The 19821-nt window shown below is 38.3% G+C and overlaps 1 protein-coding gene across 12 annotated transcripts in view; it reads right to left on the minus strand.

Moving 5' to 3' along the window:
* The window catches only part of ehbp1 (EH domain binding protein 1), a 303778-nt gene that overhangs the window by 71332 nt on the left and 212625 nt on the right, over window positions 1–19821 (minus strand). For 5 of the 12 annotated variants that reach the window (XM_031902914.1, XM_031902912.1, XM_018094163.2 and 2 more), the window contains 3 exons: window positions 7558–7705; window positions 6067–6168; window positions 1570–1697 (listed from right to left, as the gene is read on the minus strand). In XM_031902914.1, coding sequence (XP_031758774.1) covers window positions 1570–1697; window positions 6067–6168; window positions 7558–7705 — 378 coding nt within the window. The remainder of the gene's footprint in view (window positions 1–1569; window positions 1698–6066; window positions 6169–7557; window positions 7706–19821) is intronic. The other 7 variants (XM_031902915.1, XM_018094166.2, XM_004914706.4 and 4 more) reach the window with 3 other exon arrangements.

Consider the following 19821-nt stretch of genomic DNA (forward strand, 5'->3'; position numbering starts at 1 on the left):
GGACTTCACCTTTAGTCACCACTTTCACTGCACATGCATGCTCTCCGGATAGCACAAAGGATCATCGTCAAAGATGGTGGAGCAATGCGGCAGGAGCAGCAACCTAGGCCCTTGCACTTTTCAGATAACAGAAGCACCAGCCCCAGGCCTAAGGTTAGTGATAATGTTCACTGGGGGACCCAAGTTGATGCCACCCCCCTCGCTCCCCTGCACTTAGCTTCTCGTGTCAGAGGGGGGCAATGGGGGCCGCAATAGCGCTCTCAGCACTAGAGGAGTCAACATTTGGACTTAAAAATTGGATTTTCGTCTCCTTAAGTTACCAAGAGCGGCTTTTTTGCCGCCCCTGGTAACTTGCCGGAAGCTGCTGCCTGGGGCGAGTTGAGAGCACCCCTGGGGGGGTCTCTAACATATTGGCACGCCCCCAGTGAATTTCCGACTCCTTGTAAAATCTGCAAGGGAAAATCTTTGTACATCGGTTATAAACTGAAGAAAACAACATTTGCCCTAAGGAAATAAAGAGGAATCGTAAGCACTTTTCCAGTCCACATTACAAATTTCCTATTATGTTAATGTTTTTTGTAAATGTAATTGCTATTGAAAGCAGTATCTGTCTTTCCTATTGTCTGCCTGCTAGTTGCACTCAAAGCAACCAATCAGGTGACCAGTAAATGCTACCTGCTAACTGGCTGCTGCTATGGGTTACTGCACTTGGGGGTAATTTAGTGTCAGTAGCCTACCCTGTATTAATCTGTTATAAAAAAAAACAACTAAAATGGACTAATTAAAAACAACATTTTATGAAAACAGACACATTTTTTAAACAAACGCTAAATATTTTAATTTCAAATTATTTAAAATAGAAATTTACTCAATCCACAAAAACTTCTTCACTGCTTATAAAAATGCTGTATATTAGACACCACTGCTAAACTGGGAGGGCAAATTTACCAAAAATTTAATTTAATTTCAAGTTTTTACTGAATGATATAAAAAGGTGAAAATCTCTAATGGGTGCATATTTATCAAAAAGCCCAAATCTGAAAAATGCAATTACATGAAAAGGTAAAAAAAAGCAAATCAGGCAATTAAATTACATCATACTGTTCATTATCCATGATTCTTCCAATTTCTGAACGGATCTCAAAAAAGAGCTTGAATTTTGAAATTACAACTCTTGGCAGCTTTTAGATTTTTACCTTTTTTATCTTGTTTTTCTGTTCTTAATAAATCTCAAAAATGTGGGGTTTTTTTTCAAATTTGTGCTTTTTGCCTTGAAAACATAGAATTGCTGTAAAATAGTGAGTTCAAATTCTGATTCATTTACTGGTCAGTCTGGTCTGGCCCTAGTACTAAGAACCAAGTGCAAAAGTCATGTTTGTTCATCAACATAAATATATGGTTAAAATAAGAGAAAAAGATTATTAGACAAAGACAGAATAAAGAGGGCTAAATTACCCACTAACTGCTATGGAATAAAGTAAGAAATGGAGCGGTCTCTAGAAATGACCAAGATCTTCCTTTTCCTTGCAGGCCAATTCTGGCCATTTCAGATCAGTCAATGGCACTCACCTTGAAGTCTCTATCTGTGGCTTCTGGTGATATCTTCTGGGCAGCGTTAGACAGGGAGTTTGCCACCTGTGGCTGAGCCTCCAAAAGCCTCTTCAACTTCACGTCCACAGAATGACTGTTTTGTCCAGCTAGGTGTGCAAATAGTAAGTAAAAACAAAGTAAGATGTAGATTTGGCCTTTGTTCAGAAATATGTCAGCTTACAACATGCTCGCTGCTGTGACTCCAAAAAAACAAGAAAGGCAACATGAGATGTTGAAGTTAATTGAGATGTGCATTGAAGCAGACATGTGCAAGCTTCTACAAGCTCTTTATGTATTCTGCTCCAAGAAAACCTTCCACATTAACCTGGGCTTGGCTTTCAGTCAAACACTGAGTGGTGGCTACATACAAGATGTGAGTGAACTTTTTCACCTCTTTGTTAATGAAAGCGTTGCCTCTCGTGTACATACTGGTACATGCATGTATATACACATTTCACTGTGCAAGCACTTGCTCCTTTACTTACTTTCTCTATCAGGAGATTGTTTAATTACTCTAGATATATTTAATCTGGAACTGCAAAAATATCATATTACACTCTTAGGAGAACAACAACATCTTAACTCTAGAAGCTCTGACTGTACAAGTCGCTTGTATACCAAAGTCAAAACATTTCTGCATTTAAAGTTCCGGTATACTATTAAATATACAGTGTATGGCTCTGATTGGCTGGGATTTTTCCTCCAGACTAGGGAATATATATATATATATATGTATTATATATATATATATATATATATATATATATATATACAGAGAAAAACAGAGCACACCCTAATAGTAATCAACTGCCCCGGGTGCTAGCAAAAAACATGTATAAAGCAAGACAGTGAGCCGCACACACAGGGACTTAGTTAGAAAACAAAAAAAATTTTTATTAATGAAAAAAATTCAACGTTTCGAGCACCAACTGTGCTCTTCCTCAGGGACAAACCATATATATAATATATATATATATATATATATATTTTACCAGTGCTGAGTATATGACACATACATATGGTATATTTACAGGTAACATGCCATCATTAAAACTCAGATTTGTCAGAGGCTGAGTGCTTACAGTATTTTTATTATGACATTTTAATTACAGCCATTATAAGGCGTTATAAGCTGCTCCATTAAATAATTATGTATATTGTTACCAAACTTTTATAACATATAGTAAGCTGGTTAATGTGGTGTTAGTTACATATACGGTTTATAAACTTTATTTATTATAAAACTAACAAAAAGCCAGTACTGCAGTGGAGGATTGTATAGCATTCCTGTAGTCCCTGTATAAAAGGACTATGGTGTCATCACTAAATGTGACCCTACACTAGAAAATATATAATATAAAGGGTGAGTACCCACAAATCACAATGCTCCATAGGTAAATAAAGTGTAAATAAATTCACACCAGGGCCATTTCTCACATAATAGACTCAAACAAAGTTCAAAGGACATTATCATTTTTTACTCAAACACTATTGATGGTTCTGTATATATAGTTTATAAATTCAACACATCAGAACTGTTTGTGTGTGTCACAAGCATCAAATACAATCTCCCTTGAAATGATCCTGACACCTGAAATAAGGATGCACCATTATGTGAATCTTATAAATGCTGATAGCCCCTAAGAGCAGTTCACATGAAAATAAATATGAACTGGCACTGCACTGAAGCAGCGGGCACTGATAGTAGTGGAGCTTCCCACTCTTAGCCAGCTTTGGGGGGGGGGGGGGGGATGGAAGGCTTTTTTTTTTTTAGGCTTGGTTATACTGTATATTTAAAGCAAGATAAATATTGCCTCACGTGCACCTTGTTTCGAGTGCTATGCCATCAAGAGTTAAAGAAAGTTTTGTTAAAGCAACAAAAATGCATACGCTGTGCTAATTAAATAAAACTGTTTCCGCTAAGGCTAATGGCACCCAGATCAGTTTCTTCGCTGGCATATATATATATATACCAAAGGCCAGTGCAACAAGGGATAATTCAGCTGTGTGTGCCTGCACCCGGGCCAACGCAATGGCTCTGGGTGCAGGCACAACCAAAAGCTTTTTTGACCATAGGAGTGGATTCTCTCTATGTTTAACTGCAGGCTGAGAATCTGCCCTGTGTGGCTTGGCCAAAAAGCCAATTGGCTGCAATCTGCTGTATGAATATGATAAAATGATCATGGCAAGGCATGGGGTCTTGCCCACACAGTGAGCAGATTTTGCCACACAAATGCATCCTTTGGCATTTCTGTGCCAAAATCTGCTCTATGTATTTGTAGAAAGTTGGTCCAGTACCTGTCAGGAAGTACGCATTCAGGTAGTGGAAGGCAGCAGATTGATTTCCACTGGTGTAAATACGCCAGCGGAGGAAAGCCATTAGCTTAAAGAAGCATTCTACTGAGCCTTGTGTGTCATATTTATGTGTTAACAAACACTTCCATAAATTGATACACAAGGCTCAGCAATATTATGCTCACAATGTAGTTAGAGACTCCCCAACTCCACCATGCTGGCTGAGAGTGTAAGGTTCCAGCTTCATACCCAGGAAACTGGGCAGCCCAAGCTTATTTCACTGCCTTTGGCAATGCAAAATGATGCTGTTCAGAATGAGGTTACAAGAACACCATAGCTAAAACAAATGTTTCATAACTGTGGTAGAATGGGCAAGCTTAGCAAGCTAAACTAGGAATAAAATCTCTCAAAACAAACCACTATCTTCCAGTGACTAAACTTACACAATAAAAATATACCTGTATCTTTAAAAAGCATGAGCTAATATGATGAGGTCAATATACATCAGATCTGTACCTGAATAAAAAGAAGATATTGATGTGAACACACTGACACAAAGCTTTAGGGGGAATCTAGTAGGTTATTCAGAGTAAAACCCATTATTACTCAAAGGCATTTAACATGGAATGGGTCTGCCAACTTTGGGTGGTCAGATCCACTTTGCCTCTAAGGCATCTGACTACTGAACCTAAAGCACTTGTGTTCATTGTTCTACTTATTATTGATATTAAAAGAGTCCTGACTAGACTAATTCCAAGACCATACCATGGCCAAAATTGCTTATGAAGGGATGGCAGAATTTTAAGTGAACCTACCTGGAGGGATATGTTACCCTTACATTAGCTTACATACATTCCAGCATATTGATTATCTCTGGTACATAACTGTACAGCAAACATTACAGAAACTAAATTAAAAAAAACAAATTCCATTTATATTTGATATACTTTTTTGCTCAACAGGTGCAAATGGACAGGCTGTATAACCGGAGAAGGGGGTTAAAGCTGTGACAAGGTCAGTAATCCAGTCAAGGAAAGCTCCATTGTAAGAAGTTTAACTCCTGTTTCCTGAAGATCACTTCAAAAGGCCATTGTATTTTATCAATCAGCAGAGATGAAATTATTCATAAGAACCGCAACATACTGCTTTCTATTCTTGTCATTAAAGATCACTACAATTATTTCTGTGCTCAAACCTGTCACTCTAAAAATGACCACCTTACAAGCTATAAGCCAGGAGATATTAGGGGTCATTTACTAAGTGCAAGGCACGGTGCAAAGAACAAAAAATATTTTTGCACCTTCTAGAACAGTGCTGTTTTGGTTAGATTAAATTAAAATGATATCATATAATAAAATCTATAGAGCTTTTGAGCAGACACAGAGCAAAAAAATAAATCTTTGGAGGGCCATATGTGGCCCACGGGTCTCCAGTTACATGGCCCTGTTATTCACTCTTAAGTATTTTATCTTCATATGGCGTTTTTTTAATACATTTGTTGTTGGGCTGTTTAAAGCACTGCATGCCCATGCCTGTACAGGTCTGTACCCAGAGGAACAGAATACAATAAATTTTGATGACAACACTGAAAGTAATAAACAAAAACACCAAGACCAGTATTGACCTCCATTCTCATTTGTAGAGACGCACTTGGAAACATTATATTAGTTAACATGTGTTTTAATGTAAAGTGGGAGCCTAATGATCTTCTTAGGCAGCCTTGGACATACTGATTTAAAGCAGGTAATCATGTCTGGTTTTGGCTAAAGTTGTGCTTGAGGCTAACTACAGAATTCACTGATACATATGACACATATATCAATCTATCTATATGCTTCCGATGCATGTATCAGGGCTAATGACACAGATAGCTGTGTACCCAATTCTGTGTTTTGGTCCTGCTGCTTCTCGGGCAATGTCCCTTTAACTGCCTTTACCACAAAGTGAAACAAGGTAATCCAAGCCATTACTGGGTATGGTGTGCCAAAGAAACCCCAATTTAAATCTATATACTTGTCAGTATATGAGGAGGACATAATAAATGAATGAAACTGCTAAATTTCTTGCAATGTCAAAAGTCACCCAATATATACACAAAAAACAAATCCCACAAGAAAATTTGCTATAAGAAAGACATGCAATAGGTGTTAGGCATGCAAACAGACAAACAATGGGAATTACCGGTGGAATCAGTATCAGTGTTAGAAGGTTCACCGCCACCACAAACAAGGGTGGGATCAGGACTTTCCTCATTAGTAAGTGCTTTGTTAAAATCAGGCTCATCTGTAGAGACAGGTATTAGCATTAAAATCAGTTGTCATTAGTGTATCAATGAAACGTTAAGGATGTATAACTGGGGAAAGCCCTGGCAATGCTCTCCGTTGGCTACACATCGAACACTGTTTTCGCAGTATTTCGCACCTTTTTGTTCAGAAGTGTTGGGCCTTCTTGTTCTCACATACAGAGATGTCAAAAAGTATTTACCCACCTATTATTGCATAATTGTTGCATTGAATGATTTGTAATCTTAAATGTAAAATTAGGCAATAGGAACCTCAGTAAACACATAACAGATTACTGGATTTACTATTTATTGCAAAGTAAGCCAACACCTATATCATCCATTATCAGCAAAAATTGCATCCAAATTTTTGTCCAGTCTCTTTCTTATTCCAGTCATGAACACTGATCTTAGCTAAGTCAAGAGACAAACAAGGGTGGCCACACACTGAAAGACATGAGGTGGCCGATATGGGTTTGATCCAACCGATTGGCCCAAGGGCCAAATGATTGAATCACATTGACAGAATGTAGGATGCCAGGGCGAGGACTGGATCAACGAGCTGATACACACCTCACTCCCAAGCGGATTTTTAAACTTGCCTAATCAACATCTGCCAGATTTTTGATTTCCCTGTTGGATCAGAGACCCCATCAGATCATTGATGCAGTCCTCAGTCTGATGGTGCCTATGCACTGGATAAGTTATCCTGAAAGTTCAAAATTACTGGATGGCCATCTCCCATAAACACAATTTTAACCTAATATTTAAATTTAGAAAAAATAATTTCCTTTTTTTCTGTAGTAATAATGACACAGCACCTCATACTTGATCCCAGCTTAAATAGAATGCATCCTGATTGGAGGCAAAACAATTAATTAATGTTTAAATATTTTCTTTGGAGACAAATTACAGAAAGACTCCTTGTCCAGAAAAGTCCCCACAAATGCAGTCAGGCCAATCCTTGATCTGCTACTGGACCTGTGGCAAGGGTGCCAAGAAATAAAATCCACCACAGGAAGGGAGGTCAACCACACTACATGTGAACTACAACGCACAGCATCCATTAACCAATATGGACCTTCTTAAAAGCTTTGGGCTGCAGTTCAAAGCAGGTGGAGAGGCCAAGGTTTGAAAAGCCACATTTGAAGGCCACGTACCAATGTATTATTGGCACTAAAATCAGAAACACCATAATAAACGGGGCAAAACTAATAAGTAGCTACAATGTGCAATCATTGGATACATTACAGCATGAGCAGCAACTAGATTTAATATTGCTCTCGGTCACTGTAAGAACCAGAAATCCATAATGGTTGGTAGCTTATGTAGGTGCTTTTTGCCTAAAGGACTACAGGTTCTTGTGCTGATGTTGCCGTCCTTTAACTCACCTCCAGATGCTTTTGCTCTGTCTTTGAACTTTTCGGTAGACATCTCGTTGTAGCTGGGAAGTTCTGACATCTTCACTCCAGATCGAGCTTCTGCTATGAGCTGACGTGCCCGCTCTCTCAGCTGCCTGCGCCGCTCTTCATCTTGCTGCTGGGATATATTGAACATTTTTTTCCAGCTTAGTAATTGACAGAAATGCAATTTTCGTTCTCAATTTGATGTCTGTGATAGTGAATGGTTTGCAGTGAGGTGCTAGGCCCTGTGTTACATGTAGAACTCCCTGTGTCAGACAGATGTCACATCGCAAATCAGATGCCAAAGTGTCCTCTACTTAGTGCCTCAGTCTGTGTTAACAATTTATACATTTATAAGGAGAAAATGCACATTCCTGTCTCTCCAGTAATAATGAAGTAACTGCTACCTACTTACTGAACTTGTTTCTTGGTTGAGCACATACTTGTAAGTACAGGTTTTACAATATAATCACTCAAAATGTATTTCTACTTTGAAATGGACTTTTAAAAATATCAAACAAATAAAAGACTTATTAAAAGACGTTTTTATTTGCTTTTTATTGAATTTACTTGGCACAGCATCAAAAGAAAATGATTTTTATTTTAACAGCATCCTTTTAAATGTCAGAGGGTCCAAAGATTTGGGTCACTCCTCCCCAGTGGAGCCCAAAGCAAGGTAAGTTAAGGCAAACGTAAGGACAATTAAGGAGAGAAATTGGATAATTGCTAATTTGCTGGCGTGACTATACCTTAAGTTTTTCAGGATGATTGTTTAATCGGTGTTCTTTGTACAATTTTAAATCTTGTTCTATAGAGTGTAGCTAAATGCTTGCATGGAAAGGGGGTGATTGAACATGAAGTCTAAAACTCTTTGCCTAGGTGTGTGATGGTGTAGGCCACACTAAATCTGGAAACAGAAACGGCACTGTGGTTTCCCACCTTTTTAATGCATGCCTACCACCAGGGGCGTAACTAGAGGGGAAGCAGACCCTGCAGTTGCAGGGGGCCCAGGAATAGGTCAACTTACCAATGTTTTGGGCCCTAAATTGAATTTGCTGAGGGCCCCAGGAACACCTAGTTATGCCACTGCTTACCACTTGGTCCATATTTTTTATCCCCCAAGATCCATGCACATTATGGGATGCATTTTTGCTTATGCAATATGACCAAAGCTAGCCATTGGAGGTAGGATAGCAAAGAACTGGCTGTTATGTAATAATATGTGAAATGCAACTTTTACCTGTGTTTCAAGCAGGGGGTAGAGGGAAGCACTACAGACAAGATGTACTGCTTTTCAAACCATGAAAGGACCGCCATAGCACTATAGCACTATTCTGCACCGACTACTATTTACCCTAAGAAATGACCTGAATGAGATTCATGTTTCGTTTCTACAGGAATATATAAAAGAAACTGATGTACAGGTTTTGGGAAGACAGTTCTCGAGACTATATGCTTCCTATAGACTTTGCAGGGAGACAAAACCAATCCTTTTACATAAGTTGCCTCTAGAAAAGCAGCAGTAATGCAAAACATAAACCACACGTCTACGCCACCTATTTGCAACTCTTATTTGTAAGAGACTAGAGTAGGTCTTCTAATTTCCTTTGGGAAAAGCAGTCTCCCAATGGAAACAATAAAACCAACTTCTAGTCAGTTATAAGTGGCAGCTACCTAACAAGACTGTGCCAATTTGCTGGCCCCAAGAATGGTTAAGGTTGGCTTACAGGCAATTATGTGACTTGAAAAATGTACCATGGATCAAAAATTAAAGCCTCCTCTTATTTCATAGCTGAGCTTCTCATACAATCATGTTTGTTTTCTAGGAACATTTACTGACTTCCCAAAGGCTTACTATTGTTTATGTTAGTAATGTAAGGGCAATCCATTATGGGTGTTTAGGGCCAGAAAAACACAAATAGCCCTCGAGGGCAAGGCATAAAAGCACATCATTTGAGACCCTTGCTTGGGACGCATGTTCTCTTAAACTTCCCAGCAGAAACGGCAACTGGCTAAGAAGTTCCAATCTGCTTTTTCTACCTTGAGGGCTCTGCCTTGCCAGAATGCCAGCAGTGACAGCCAGGGACCATCTGCCAGCATCGCATTCGCTGCAGTGAGTTACAGCAAACACTGTCTGCTCTAGCAACAAAAGGCAATGCCGTCACACCATCATAGGCTAGTGTCAGATGGGCAAGTTTCCCACAGTGATTAGGGAGAAAATATATATGCCTCTGCTTATCATAAGCCCAATCAATTGTTTCTGCTTCCTAAAAAGAGAATCCCTGTTAGCTATTTAGCTATGTTCACTGACTGTGTTTGTTTTGTTTTTTATATGTAATAGCATTTCTAACCTTAACCAGTCACACATTTTAGGCACGCTATATATAGATTGGTGTGCTAAGTGGAAAGCCATCCATTAAGGGTAAAGACACACAGAGCTACTAGTAGCAGCTACTTGCCATGACTACAAAAATAGACAATCCGGATCATTTACTGATAATTGTCTCTATGTGTGCTTTAGCAGAGGCAATTCTCAGTATTGTCTATGGCAGGGTATTTTCTGAAATTCAGTAGCAATGACAAGTAGCTGCTACTAAGTAGCTCCTTGTGTCTTCACCTTAATGAGGAGCTGTAACATTGTCTAACCTGAATAAACTAATCACACCAACCAATCGATATCCAAACTTAAGTAAATCTAGACTGCAAATCCACCTTCAGATTGAATAGCATGTGCAAATTATGCAAATGATTTAACTTTTTGCAGTAATTTCACGATTTGGTTGCTAGGATTCAATTTAACCTAGTAACCAGGCAGTGGTTCAAAAGAGATACAGGAATATGAATACAGGAGGGAAATAAAAAGATAAGTAATTAAAAGTAACAATATACTTGTAGCCTCCCAGAGCAATAATTATTTTGCTGCTGGAGTCAGTGATTGCCATTTGAAAGCTGCAAAGAGTCAAAAGAGAGAGGCTAATAATTCAAAACCTATAATCAATAAAAATGAAGACCAATTAAAATGTTGCTAGAGATAGGCCATTCTAAAACATACTTAAAGTTAATAGTGAATCATCCCTTGACAGTGTCAGACTGGCCCACCAGGATACCAGGAAAACTCCCGGGGGGCCCAGGTGTCCGTGGTTCTAACTATTTTACCAATTGCATGGTCATTCCCTATTTCTGTATGAGAAAATGAGATGGAAGGATAGAGAATAGAGACTTGGGTAATAAAGATGTTGAGGGAGGAGAGGTTGAAGGAGGATTAATAGTTTAGAAAATGGGCCTATGGTCCAAGGTTTTCTGGTGGGCACCCTGGCATCTCAGTCCGACACAGTCCCTTGAATATATTAGTTGCTGAAATCTTCAGCTCAGTATTAGCCATGGCACAACAGATTACTGGAACAGTGACCTAATTTGTGGCAAATAATAAGAAAATTGTGGAGATATTTGAACTCAGTAAATGTAGCCCACCACAGCCTAGACATATTAACTATTTAACAAGAAGAAATGAAAGATGTATGTATAGTTCATGGGTAATGGCACAAGTGACACATTCTAATAATTGATGCGGCTATGAGACACACAAGATATTTTCACTTTGAAAGCAAGCATGGTCTAAGACCATAATTAACTGTGTGTAAAAGAACCACAGCCATTTTGCACTTTGCTCTGAGTCTGTACATTTTGTTTTGTCTTTTACCCTAGGAAAACTTCCCCTGTGCCATATCCTACATCTTATGGGGATGAAAATAGAAACTAAAACAGTGCTGAGACAAAACACACACAAACTTCCATCACCCCATACCTCCACATTTCTACAGAGTAAACTAGATGCCATTAATAAACAAGCAAAGATACTAATTAGGTACAATTCTGCCATTTCCATGTAAATTGTTTGTTTGTAGCTATGTGATGGCCATTGTTCCCCGCACAATAGGAGAGAATGCAAATGAATGAATCAAAATGCAACCCTAATGGGACTTTCTGTTTATAACTATTAGCCCAGAGGTGTGCTGTAATTCAATCCTCAAGCATAAAGATTTAGCCTCATTAACAGCCAGCATGGGAAGGTTACAACTCATAAAACCCTACAGTAAACAAAGTATATGGACACAGCACAATATCTTGATCCTGATTGACAGGATTCTGGTTCCCTATCAGATTGCCTCAGTTTACTCTTTGCTAACGTACCAAGAACACAAGAGTCGTTTCTCAGAGACCCCTGTGTGTGCTTGCAAGCGAGCATGGCATCTGCAGTCTTTGCTTTCACACACTCTCATCTCCCCAAAGAGAAGGAATTAAGGAGGACATGAAAAAATGTTATTTGTTCAAATACACTTTACAAATAATAAAATTAAGCTGTTGTGCTGTTGTGAAAAACAACATGAAAACCTCCAAGCAGCTTACTAACATTTTTAACTCTGAGGGGGCAGTAATGCTGCTTACAAAGTACAGTTTTTTAAATATAAGAGTGACGCCTCCACGTTTTGACTACTATAATCTTTATAGCAAAACAAAAGCAATGGGCTGACATCAGAAACATGTTTGTCCCATGAAGACCCACAGAGCAGTGCACAGCAGCAGCTTCTTGTTGTGGCTACAAAAAAAAGACAAAGAATAGATGATGATTATTTACTGATAATTGTCTCTATGTGTTTTAGCATAGGCGATTCTCAGTATTGTCTATGTCAGGGTATTTTCTGGCGTTTAGTAGCCATGACAAGCAGCTGCTACTAAGTAGCTCTGTGTGTCTTCACCTAAGGCAACCTATGCTTTCCTATTGCGGGGCACTGGAAGATGGGGCCCAGTAGTGAAGAAGACCCTGCTAAAGTTTTCTGACCGGTTACTACCCCCATGTACTTACATGTGGCGATTCCCCACTCTCAACAATGGAAAATGATCTGCGCCAATTCCCAGTGGTTTTTATAAGTAATAATTATATTAATTTGGATTTGCCTTCTACTTCAAAAATCAAAAAACCCTAAGAGATCTTCCAATGTAATACAGTTCAATTTTAGTTCAATTTGATTTAGAGTAACAATGTACTAGCTATTTTTTATTCTACATATTTCTGTGGGATTACTCAATGGGACAAGTATTTCATAGCCTCCTTATTGGTTTTATAGATAACTGTATCTGGGGGGGGGGTGGGTTACTGACATCCAGGCAAATGCAAGTATATAAGCGCTTCTTAATTTGTTTTTTAGATACATATATTACTATATGTGCAGCTTATTGCTATCTTTCTACTGCCCATATCTGTTGCCTATTCCCTTTTATGGCAGGTCACATGCTATTTGCAACTCTTTAGCTTTTCTTTTATTCATGATAAGGAGTCTCTCTTTTTAGTGTTATCCTCAGTAACAGATCAAATGTATATATTTTTGTTAGTCTATATTCACTTTACTTACAAATAGGGCAGTTACCACAGGTATGGGATCAGTTTTTCCAAAACCTGTTATGCAGAAAGCTCCGGAAACCCATTATCCAGAAATTACAGGAAGGAGAACTCAAAATTTGAAAACATATTTTAGTCTGTAATTATAAAACAGTGCCTGATTCTTGATACTTGATTCCAACTAAGATATAATCAATCCTTTTTGGAAGCAATACAATCCTATTGGGTTCATTTAATGTTTAAATTATTTTTTAGTAGAATTAAATTATGGAGATCCAAATTACAGAAGACCCCTTATCCAGAAACAAGTCCTGAGCATTCTAGATAAGAGGTCCCATAACTGTGTAAAAACATCCAAAAAACTACAGTGTCTAGACTGAGAAAACACAGGGAGTAGGGATCCCAGTACACAGACTACTGTTTTAGTTATAACATTCTTGTTCCAACAATAATTAATATATATATAAAATATATTAATTTGCTTGCAAAGAGTTTTACATACAGATACAGAGGATTGAAAAATAAACTGGACCTTGCTTTAGTTTTCGGAACAGCCTGAGTAAGAGCCTGACTGGTGCTTGTAGTTAAGCAACCAAACAGGTTTATCCTACAAAAACTCTATACAGCGCCATTCTCCAGATCTAACGGAAAACTGTACATTATTTTAAATGAAGTTAATTAAACCAAAATTATATCTGTAACACACTTTCCCTCTGAGGCACAATTCACCATTTAAGGGCAAACCCTTCAAGAATAAGTAATGCTGTTTCTTGTTTTCTTCTGAGGAAAATGTATTGGAATGCAATTTTTATATTTCACAGTTCACCGAGGGCTCAGTAAGCTTTTTTTTCCACTGCTTCAATGGTGCTCCTTTTAATTTTATCCTCCTTAGTCCTAGTAATTAAAAGTGATCAGCAGAGGCTTCCCAAAAGGATTTAACAGAAGTAACCCCCCCTTAGAATTGTGCTTTTCAGGGGGAGAAAAAAGAGCAGAAAGAGGATTCAGAGTTTCATTACACAGGGACACAAATATGATGGGTTTTCCAATCCCTAACTTCATCCAATTGTTCCTTGAGCTGTCTTTAGATCTTAAGCAAGCTATAAAAGTGGGCACCAGCGGGGGGCTCATTTGTTCTTTCCACTAATGCTGGTCGACTGACATCATGGCTGTGGATTCAGAAACCTAAATCTTAATATTAAAAGCAAAATAAATTCTGAACACGTTCAGGAATAGAGACGCTTTTCTGCCAAACATAAAGGATAAAAAAAAACATCACTTTTAAATAGTTGTATTTGTTTAAAATAAAGCCAGAAACCTATAAACAAATATGCTCAAAATATGACACAAACTATGTAGAAGTCTGGGCACTTAATAAAGAAAAGTGATTTATGGGCTTTATCCTTTGAAAGTCTATTTTTTCCATCATACCAAATCCTGCAAAAGTTTTCCAATAATATACCAAAGTATAAATAATCAGAACAGCTTAAACCACATTTACATTTTATATGTGGCTTATCGAAGTATTTGAATGTGTTCCAGTTTCCTTAAATCATATTCACAGCTACATTCCGCTAATTAGATTACAAATGTTGGATCAACTGAAGCAGAGAAAACACTTTAATGTTTATTTTTTATAAAAACAAAATATAACACTGGGTAGGGAATGAATGTTGTGTTGGTGGAATATTGGATGTGGAGGCAGCATGTATGTGGAATATTAGATATGGGGGAAGTATTTTTATGTGAAATATTGGATATTGCAGGAGTATGTGGAATACTGGATACGAAGGAAGTATTTTTATGCAGAATATTGGATATAAAGGGGGCGTGTATGCAGAATATTGAATATAAAAATGGGGCGTGTATGCAGAATATTGAATATAAAGGGGGCGTGTATGCGGAATATTGAATATAAAGGGGGCGTGTATGCGGAATATTGAATATAAAGGGGGCGTGTATGCGGAATATTGAATATAAAGGGGGCGTGTATGCGGAATATTGAATATAAAGGGGGCGTGTATGCGGAATATTGAATATAAAGGGGGCGTGTATGCGGAATATTGAATATAAAGGGGGCGTGTATGCGGAATATTGAATATAAAGGGGGCGTGTATGCGGAATATTGAATATAAAGGGGGCGTGTATGCGGAATATTGAATATAAAGGGGGCGTGTATGCGGAATATTGAATATAAAGGGGGCGTGTATGCGGAATATTGAATATAAAGGGGGCGTGTATGCAGAATATTGAATATAAAGGGGGCGTGTATGCGGAATATTGAATATAAAGGGGGCGTGTATGCAGAATATTGAATATAAAGGGGGCATGTATGCGGAATATTGAATATAAAGGGGGCGTGTATGCGGAATATTGAATATAAAGGGGGCGTGTATGCGGAATATTGAATATAAAGGGGATGTGTATGCAGAATATTGAATATAAAGGGGGCGTGTATGCGGAATATTGAATATAAAGGGGGCGTGTATGCGGGATATTGAATATAAACAGGCGTGTATGTGGAATATTGAATATAAAGGGCATGTATGTGGAATAATTGATTATAAGGGGGGCATGTATGTGGAATATTGGATATAAAGGGGGCGTGTGTATGTGGAATATTGAATATAAAGGGGGTAGTGTATATGGAATATTGAATATGACGGGAGCATGTATGTGGAATTTTGAGTATGGATGGAGTGTGTGTATGTGGAATACTGGATATTGTGGGAGTTTGTATTAGTAGAATATGGATATGCATGAAGTTCAGACGTCAATGTATTCATCATACAGTAGGTGTTGATATTACTCAGAATCCAGTGATGCGGAAGCCTTCAAGAGTAAGAAACAGAGAGGAGGGAGTTACTGCAAATACATATGGTATTTGCACAGAATACAGTACAATAAACACCTTATTATGTGCTAGATCTGGTATATAGGTGGATTATGCTACGATTATGTGATATGGCTTGCCTATCACAGGAACTGACACTGACAGGCAGCGAAAGTATGTCAGGAATGAAATTTATAATACTTCCTAATGCTGATTAGAGTTCAGGCTAAAAATTGTCTACGGTATATTCTGATTACATAGTGTATGGGAACAAGAAAAAAAAAATTGACTTCACCCCCCCCTCCCCAACCAATCCTTTTCATCACCAGACAGGAAGCAAGGCTCTGTTATTAGCTATTCAGCAAGAAAGAATTCTGCGCCTGTCCAGAGGCGAGGATTACCAAAATGTACCCATTCACTCGCTTGTGAGCAGAGGAAGAAAAAGAAAAAAAAAAAAACAATAATAAAATAAAACTACAAGCTCTTTCAAAGGCAGGGTAGGATACATTTACCCTAACTGGTTCTGCTCTTGTCTGAGGAAATCGGATTTAAGCAGAAACACTGGAACTGTTTAGCAGCTCTTTTCATATTGTTGTTCCTAAAAAAAGTTGCTCGGCCCCTTTGCAAGCTAATAATATAAGCAGACAGGCTTGCAGAAGGTCACACCTGCTCATTTCACCAGGGATGCCCTAAACTTATGCTATACAAAGGAGACAGAAGATGGGGGAGGGAAATTTCAGCCTTTCTTGTTGTAAAATAAAGGGGGAAGTGAAATCTTCCTCAAATATGCCCCATCTGCTCAGATTAAATGGCTGATTACTCTAGGGACTGCACTGGTTCTCCAAGCCAAAAGTTGGCAACAACATGGACCGCCAAAATGAAGATTGGCTTGCAGGAAGGCAAAACTGGTGAAACCAGTAAACAACCATGTTCACAGGCAATTTGGGGGGGAGGGCATGTAAACTGGACATTATTCATAGAAAAAAGGAGTAGCCAATAGGCATTTATATGACACCACATTGTAGAAGTTAAATTAGTCTATCAAAGTCCTCTGCTCTCAACATTCACTAAATGCATTTAGCTACTTGGACTGTATATAAAGTTGTCTACGCACAAACAACAGGGCCAACCAATTTAGTTGCCATCACAGCTCTTGGGTTGCCATTGGGGCAAGCATCATAAAACTCCATTGTCCTATATTGAAAATTCTTTTGACCAATGTCTACTATTGATGCTGTTCAAAGGTGACTTTATAACAGGAAAATCTAGATATGGTCCCTTCCCTCAAAACTGTCCAAAAACTATTTGGCTTGACTGATCCCTGCAATTTCACATATGCCAAATCCCACCTGATTTACAGGTGTCTTATGCACATTGGTAATGTAATAAATTAGAGACAGTGATACATTGCCTACCTCTATGCTCAAAGTTATATTTCATTTCAATGACGAAAAAATGTTTTGGGGTTGAAGACTTGATTTAATTTATATTTTTTGAATTTTGTGGAGTTGTGGCTACCTGCAACTTTTAGGGCCCTGACACATGGGGAGATTAGTCGCGGGCGACTACCGGTAATCTCCCTGCAATGCCATCTCACCGGCTAGAATGTAAATCGCCGGTGGGATAGCATAGGCGGCTCTGTGATTTGCGGAACTTGCCAAAGATGCCTTGTGAGGCAAATTCATCTAGTTTTTACTTTATGGGACAGAATGACAGACTTATAATTTTATCATGTTAAAAGAGTAAACAATGACAACAGCTCGCATTGTTAATCAGCTAATGAGCAGCAATATTGTGAAAACTATGAAACAAAGGCCAGTGTAACCATCTGGAGACAGTGATCAGGAAAGTGCCAATGTAGTGTAAATAATGCCAAAGGCAATAATAGGAAGCGCCAATGGGTTACATTTGGCACACCTATTTTCATGTTGCCATTAAGTTTGGTTCCAAAGGTAAAATGCCGATTGCAGCAAAAATATTTATAAATGAACTGCAATGCCAGAAAGTCAAGCTTGAAATGTGAATTTATTTGCACTCTTTCTTGCATATAATAGCATACTATGTATTTCAGAACTGGCAGCAATGCTGGCACCTTGTTGAGAATGAGCACTTGCAATTAAGTTAATGCAAATCGTATTATTATATGATTGCACTAGAACCTTAATAAGGAGTTCAGTGTAAACGGACTGAATATCCAAAGCTAGGAGATGAGTGAAGGCAGCAGATACTGTATTTGTGCACTGGGGAGAAAGCAATACATACAGCTTCAGCTTCAAGCAGTGCAAAAAAAAAAAAAAAATAATAATAATAATAAAGGGCAGAAATGGTGCATGGGGGGCTGGATATATCTGGATCCACTGAGCCTGCTGGCCGTCCATCAAAGTTTCCCCACATTACTGTAATTCTGCTTTGAAAGGAAAGGACAATTTTGCACACAGCGCTGTATTTTCACCTCTAAGAGAATCCAAACGGTGTGAGGAAGACCCATTTGATAGCTTAATTCCTCTTTTCACTGAGGAAATGATAACCTCCATGCCTTAAACCCACATACAAACACGCACATCTGAGGTGGGAAGGAAGAGTGGCTAAGTCCGTATCACCTTGCGTTACATCCAAGGCCTCTTGCTGCTTGTCTGGATGCTCTTTTGTAGGCAGAAAGAAGCTGAACGCTTTCTGGCTGCTTAGATCTGGCTCTAACAAATGCACTGCCAGTCATGCACATGTATCCAGCTTACAAACCAGTGTGAACCTAATAGTAGCTAGTCAAACTGGCTCCCGCTCCGACACACGGAGATAGATTGGTCATGACAGGCTTATGCTTTCCCTAATTTGGTAAAAAATACATCTTTCTTTAACATTTCTGTAAAATATTGTGCAATCACATGAACATAATGATCTTTCAAAGTCACATCATAGTGCAAAATATTCTGCCCCCCCTGGTTTCATCTTGGGTCACTCTCAGCAGAACAATCTATTGAGGACACTGGAAACACGGTGGGACCTGCTGCTGCAGATGCACAAAGGTCACTATATTTGTTCTGAAATACATTTCCTATTGATTTTACTGTGTCTGTCATAAGTGTATTGTAGATAAAATTCAAGGACATACAAGGAGCCCTAACCCAAAAATATACCTACATTTCCCCTAGCTATACAGAGGACCCAGCTTGTGGCTTGCAGAGGCACCCACATAAATTTGGGTGCTAACAAATAAAATATAAACATATAAACTGACATTCTCTGCTCCAAAATGTTCTCTGCTCCAAAATGTGCCGATATTATTTTTAGTTGACTATTATTATTAAAAAGTATTAAAAACATGTAATTTCTGGAGCTGCCCTGCACTGTGATACAGGAACAATTATTCTTGGTTCAGACTAGGGTGCTGGCCTAGGTTACCTGATTAAAGATAAAACAACATACATAGTAAACTACTAAGTAAAGCTGGTAAATTGCAATTATTCACATATCCGTTTAGATAAATTCAGGCACATGTAGTATATCCACAATGCTCCTGGACCTGGAGTTTTCCGGTAAAGGGGTCTTTCCGTAAGCTGAATCTTCATACTAAAATCTGAATCTTCTACTAAAAAAAAATCATATAAACTAAAAAGGATTGTTTTGCCTCCAATAAAGATTAATTATATCTTAGTACAAGGTTATATTTTTATAGTGAAAAAGGAAATCATTTTTTAAAAATGTGAATTATTTGCTTAAAAAGGAGTCTATGAGAGGATGCCTTCCTGTAATTTGCAGCTTTCTGGATAACAGCCTATACCTGTGTTAATATTAAAATATATGTGCCAATGAGGATTGAGAACCAAGCCGCCAGGATCAAGACATCTAGAACATAATAAGTTTGGCCTTACTTATACACTTATGCATAAAGCTATTCAGTAGTAAGGAACTAGGGATTCTCTATGAATATAATAGCACATTACAAGGCATAAGATATTATCTATCTTAAAGCAGCACTGTCACTACAAATAGTGCAACCCGCTATAAAAGACTTACTAATTTACTG

Source organism: Xenopus tropicalis, chromosome 5 (genome assembly GCF_000004195.4).
Source record: "Xenopus tropicalis strain Nigerian chromosome 5, UCB_Xtro_10.0, whole genome shotgun sequence".
In the NCBI taxonomy this organism is placed as follows: Eukaryota; Metazoa; Chordata; class Amphibia; order Anura; family Pipidae; genus Xenopus; species Xenopus tropicalis.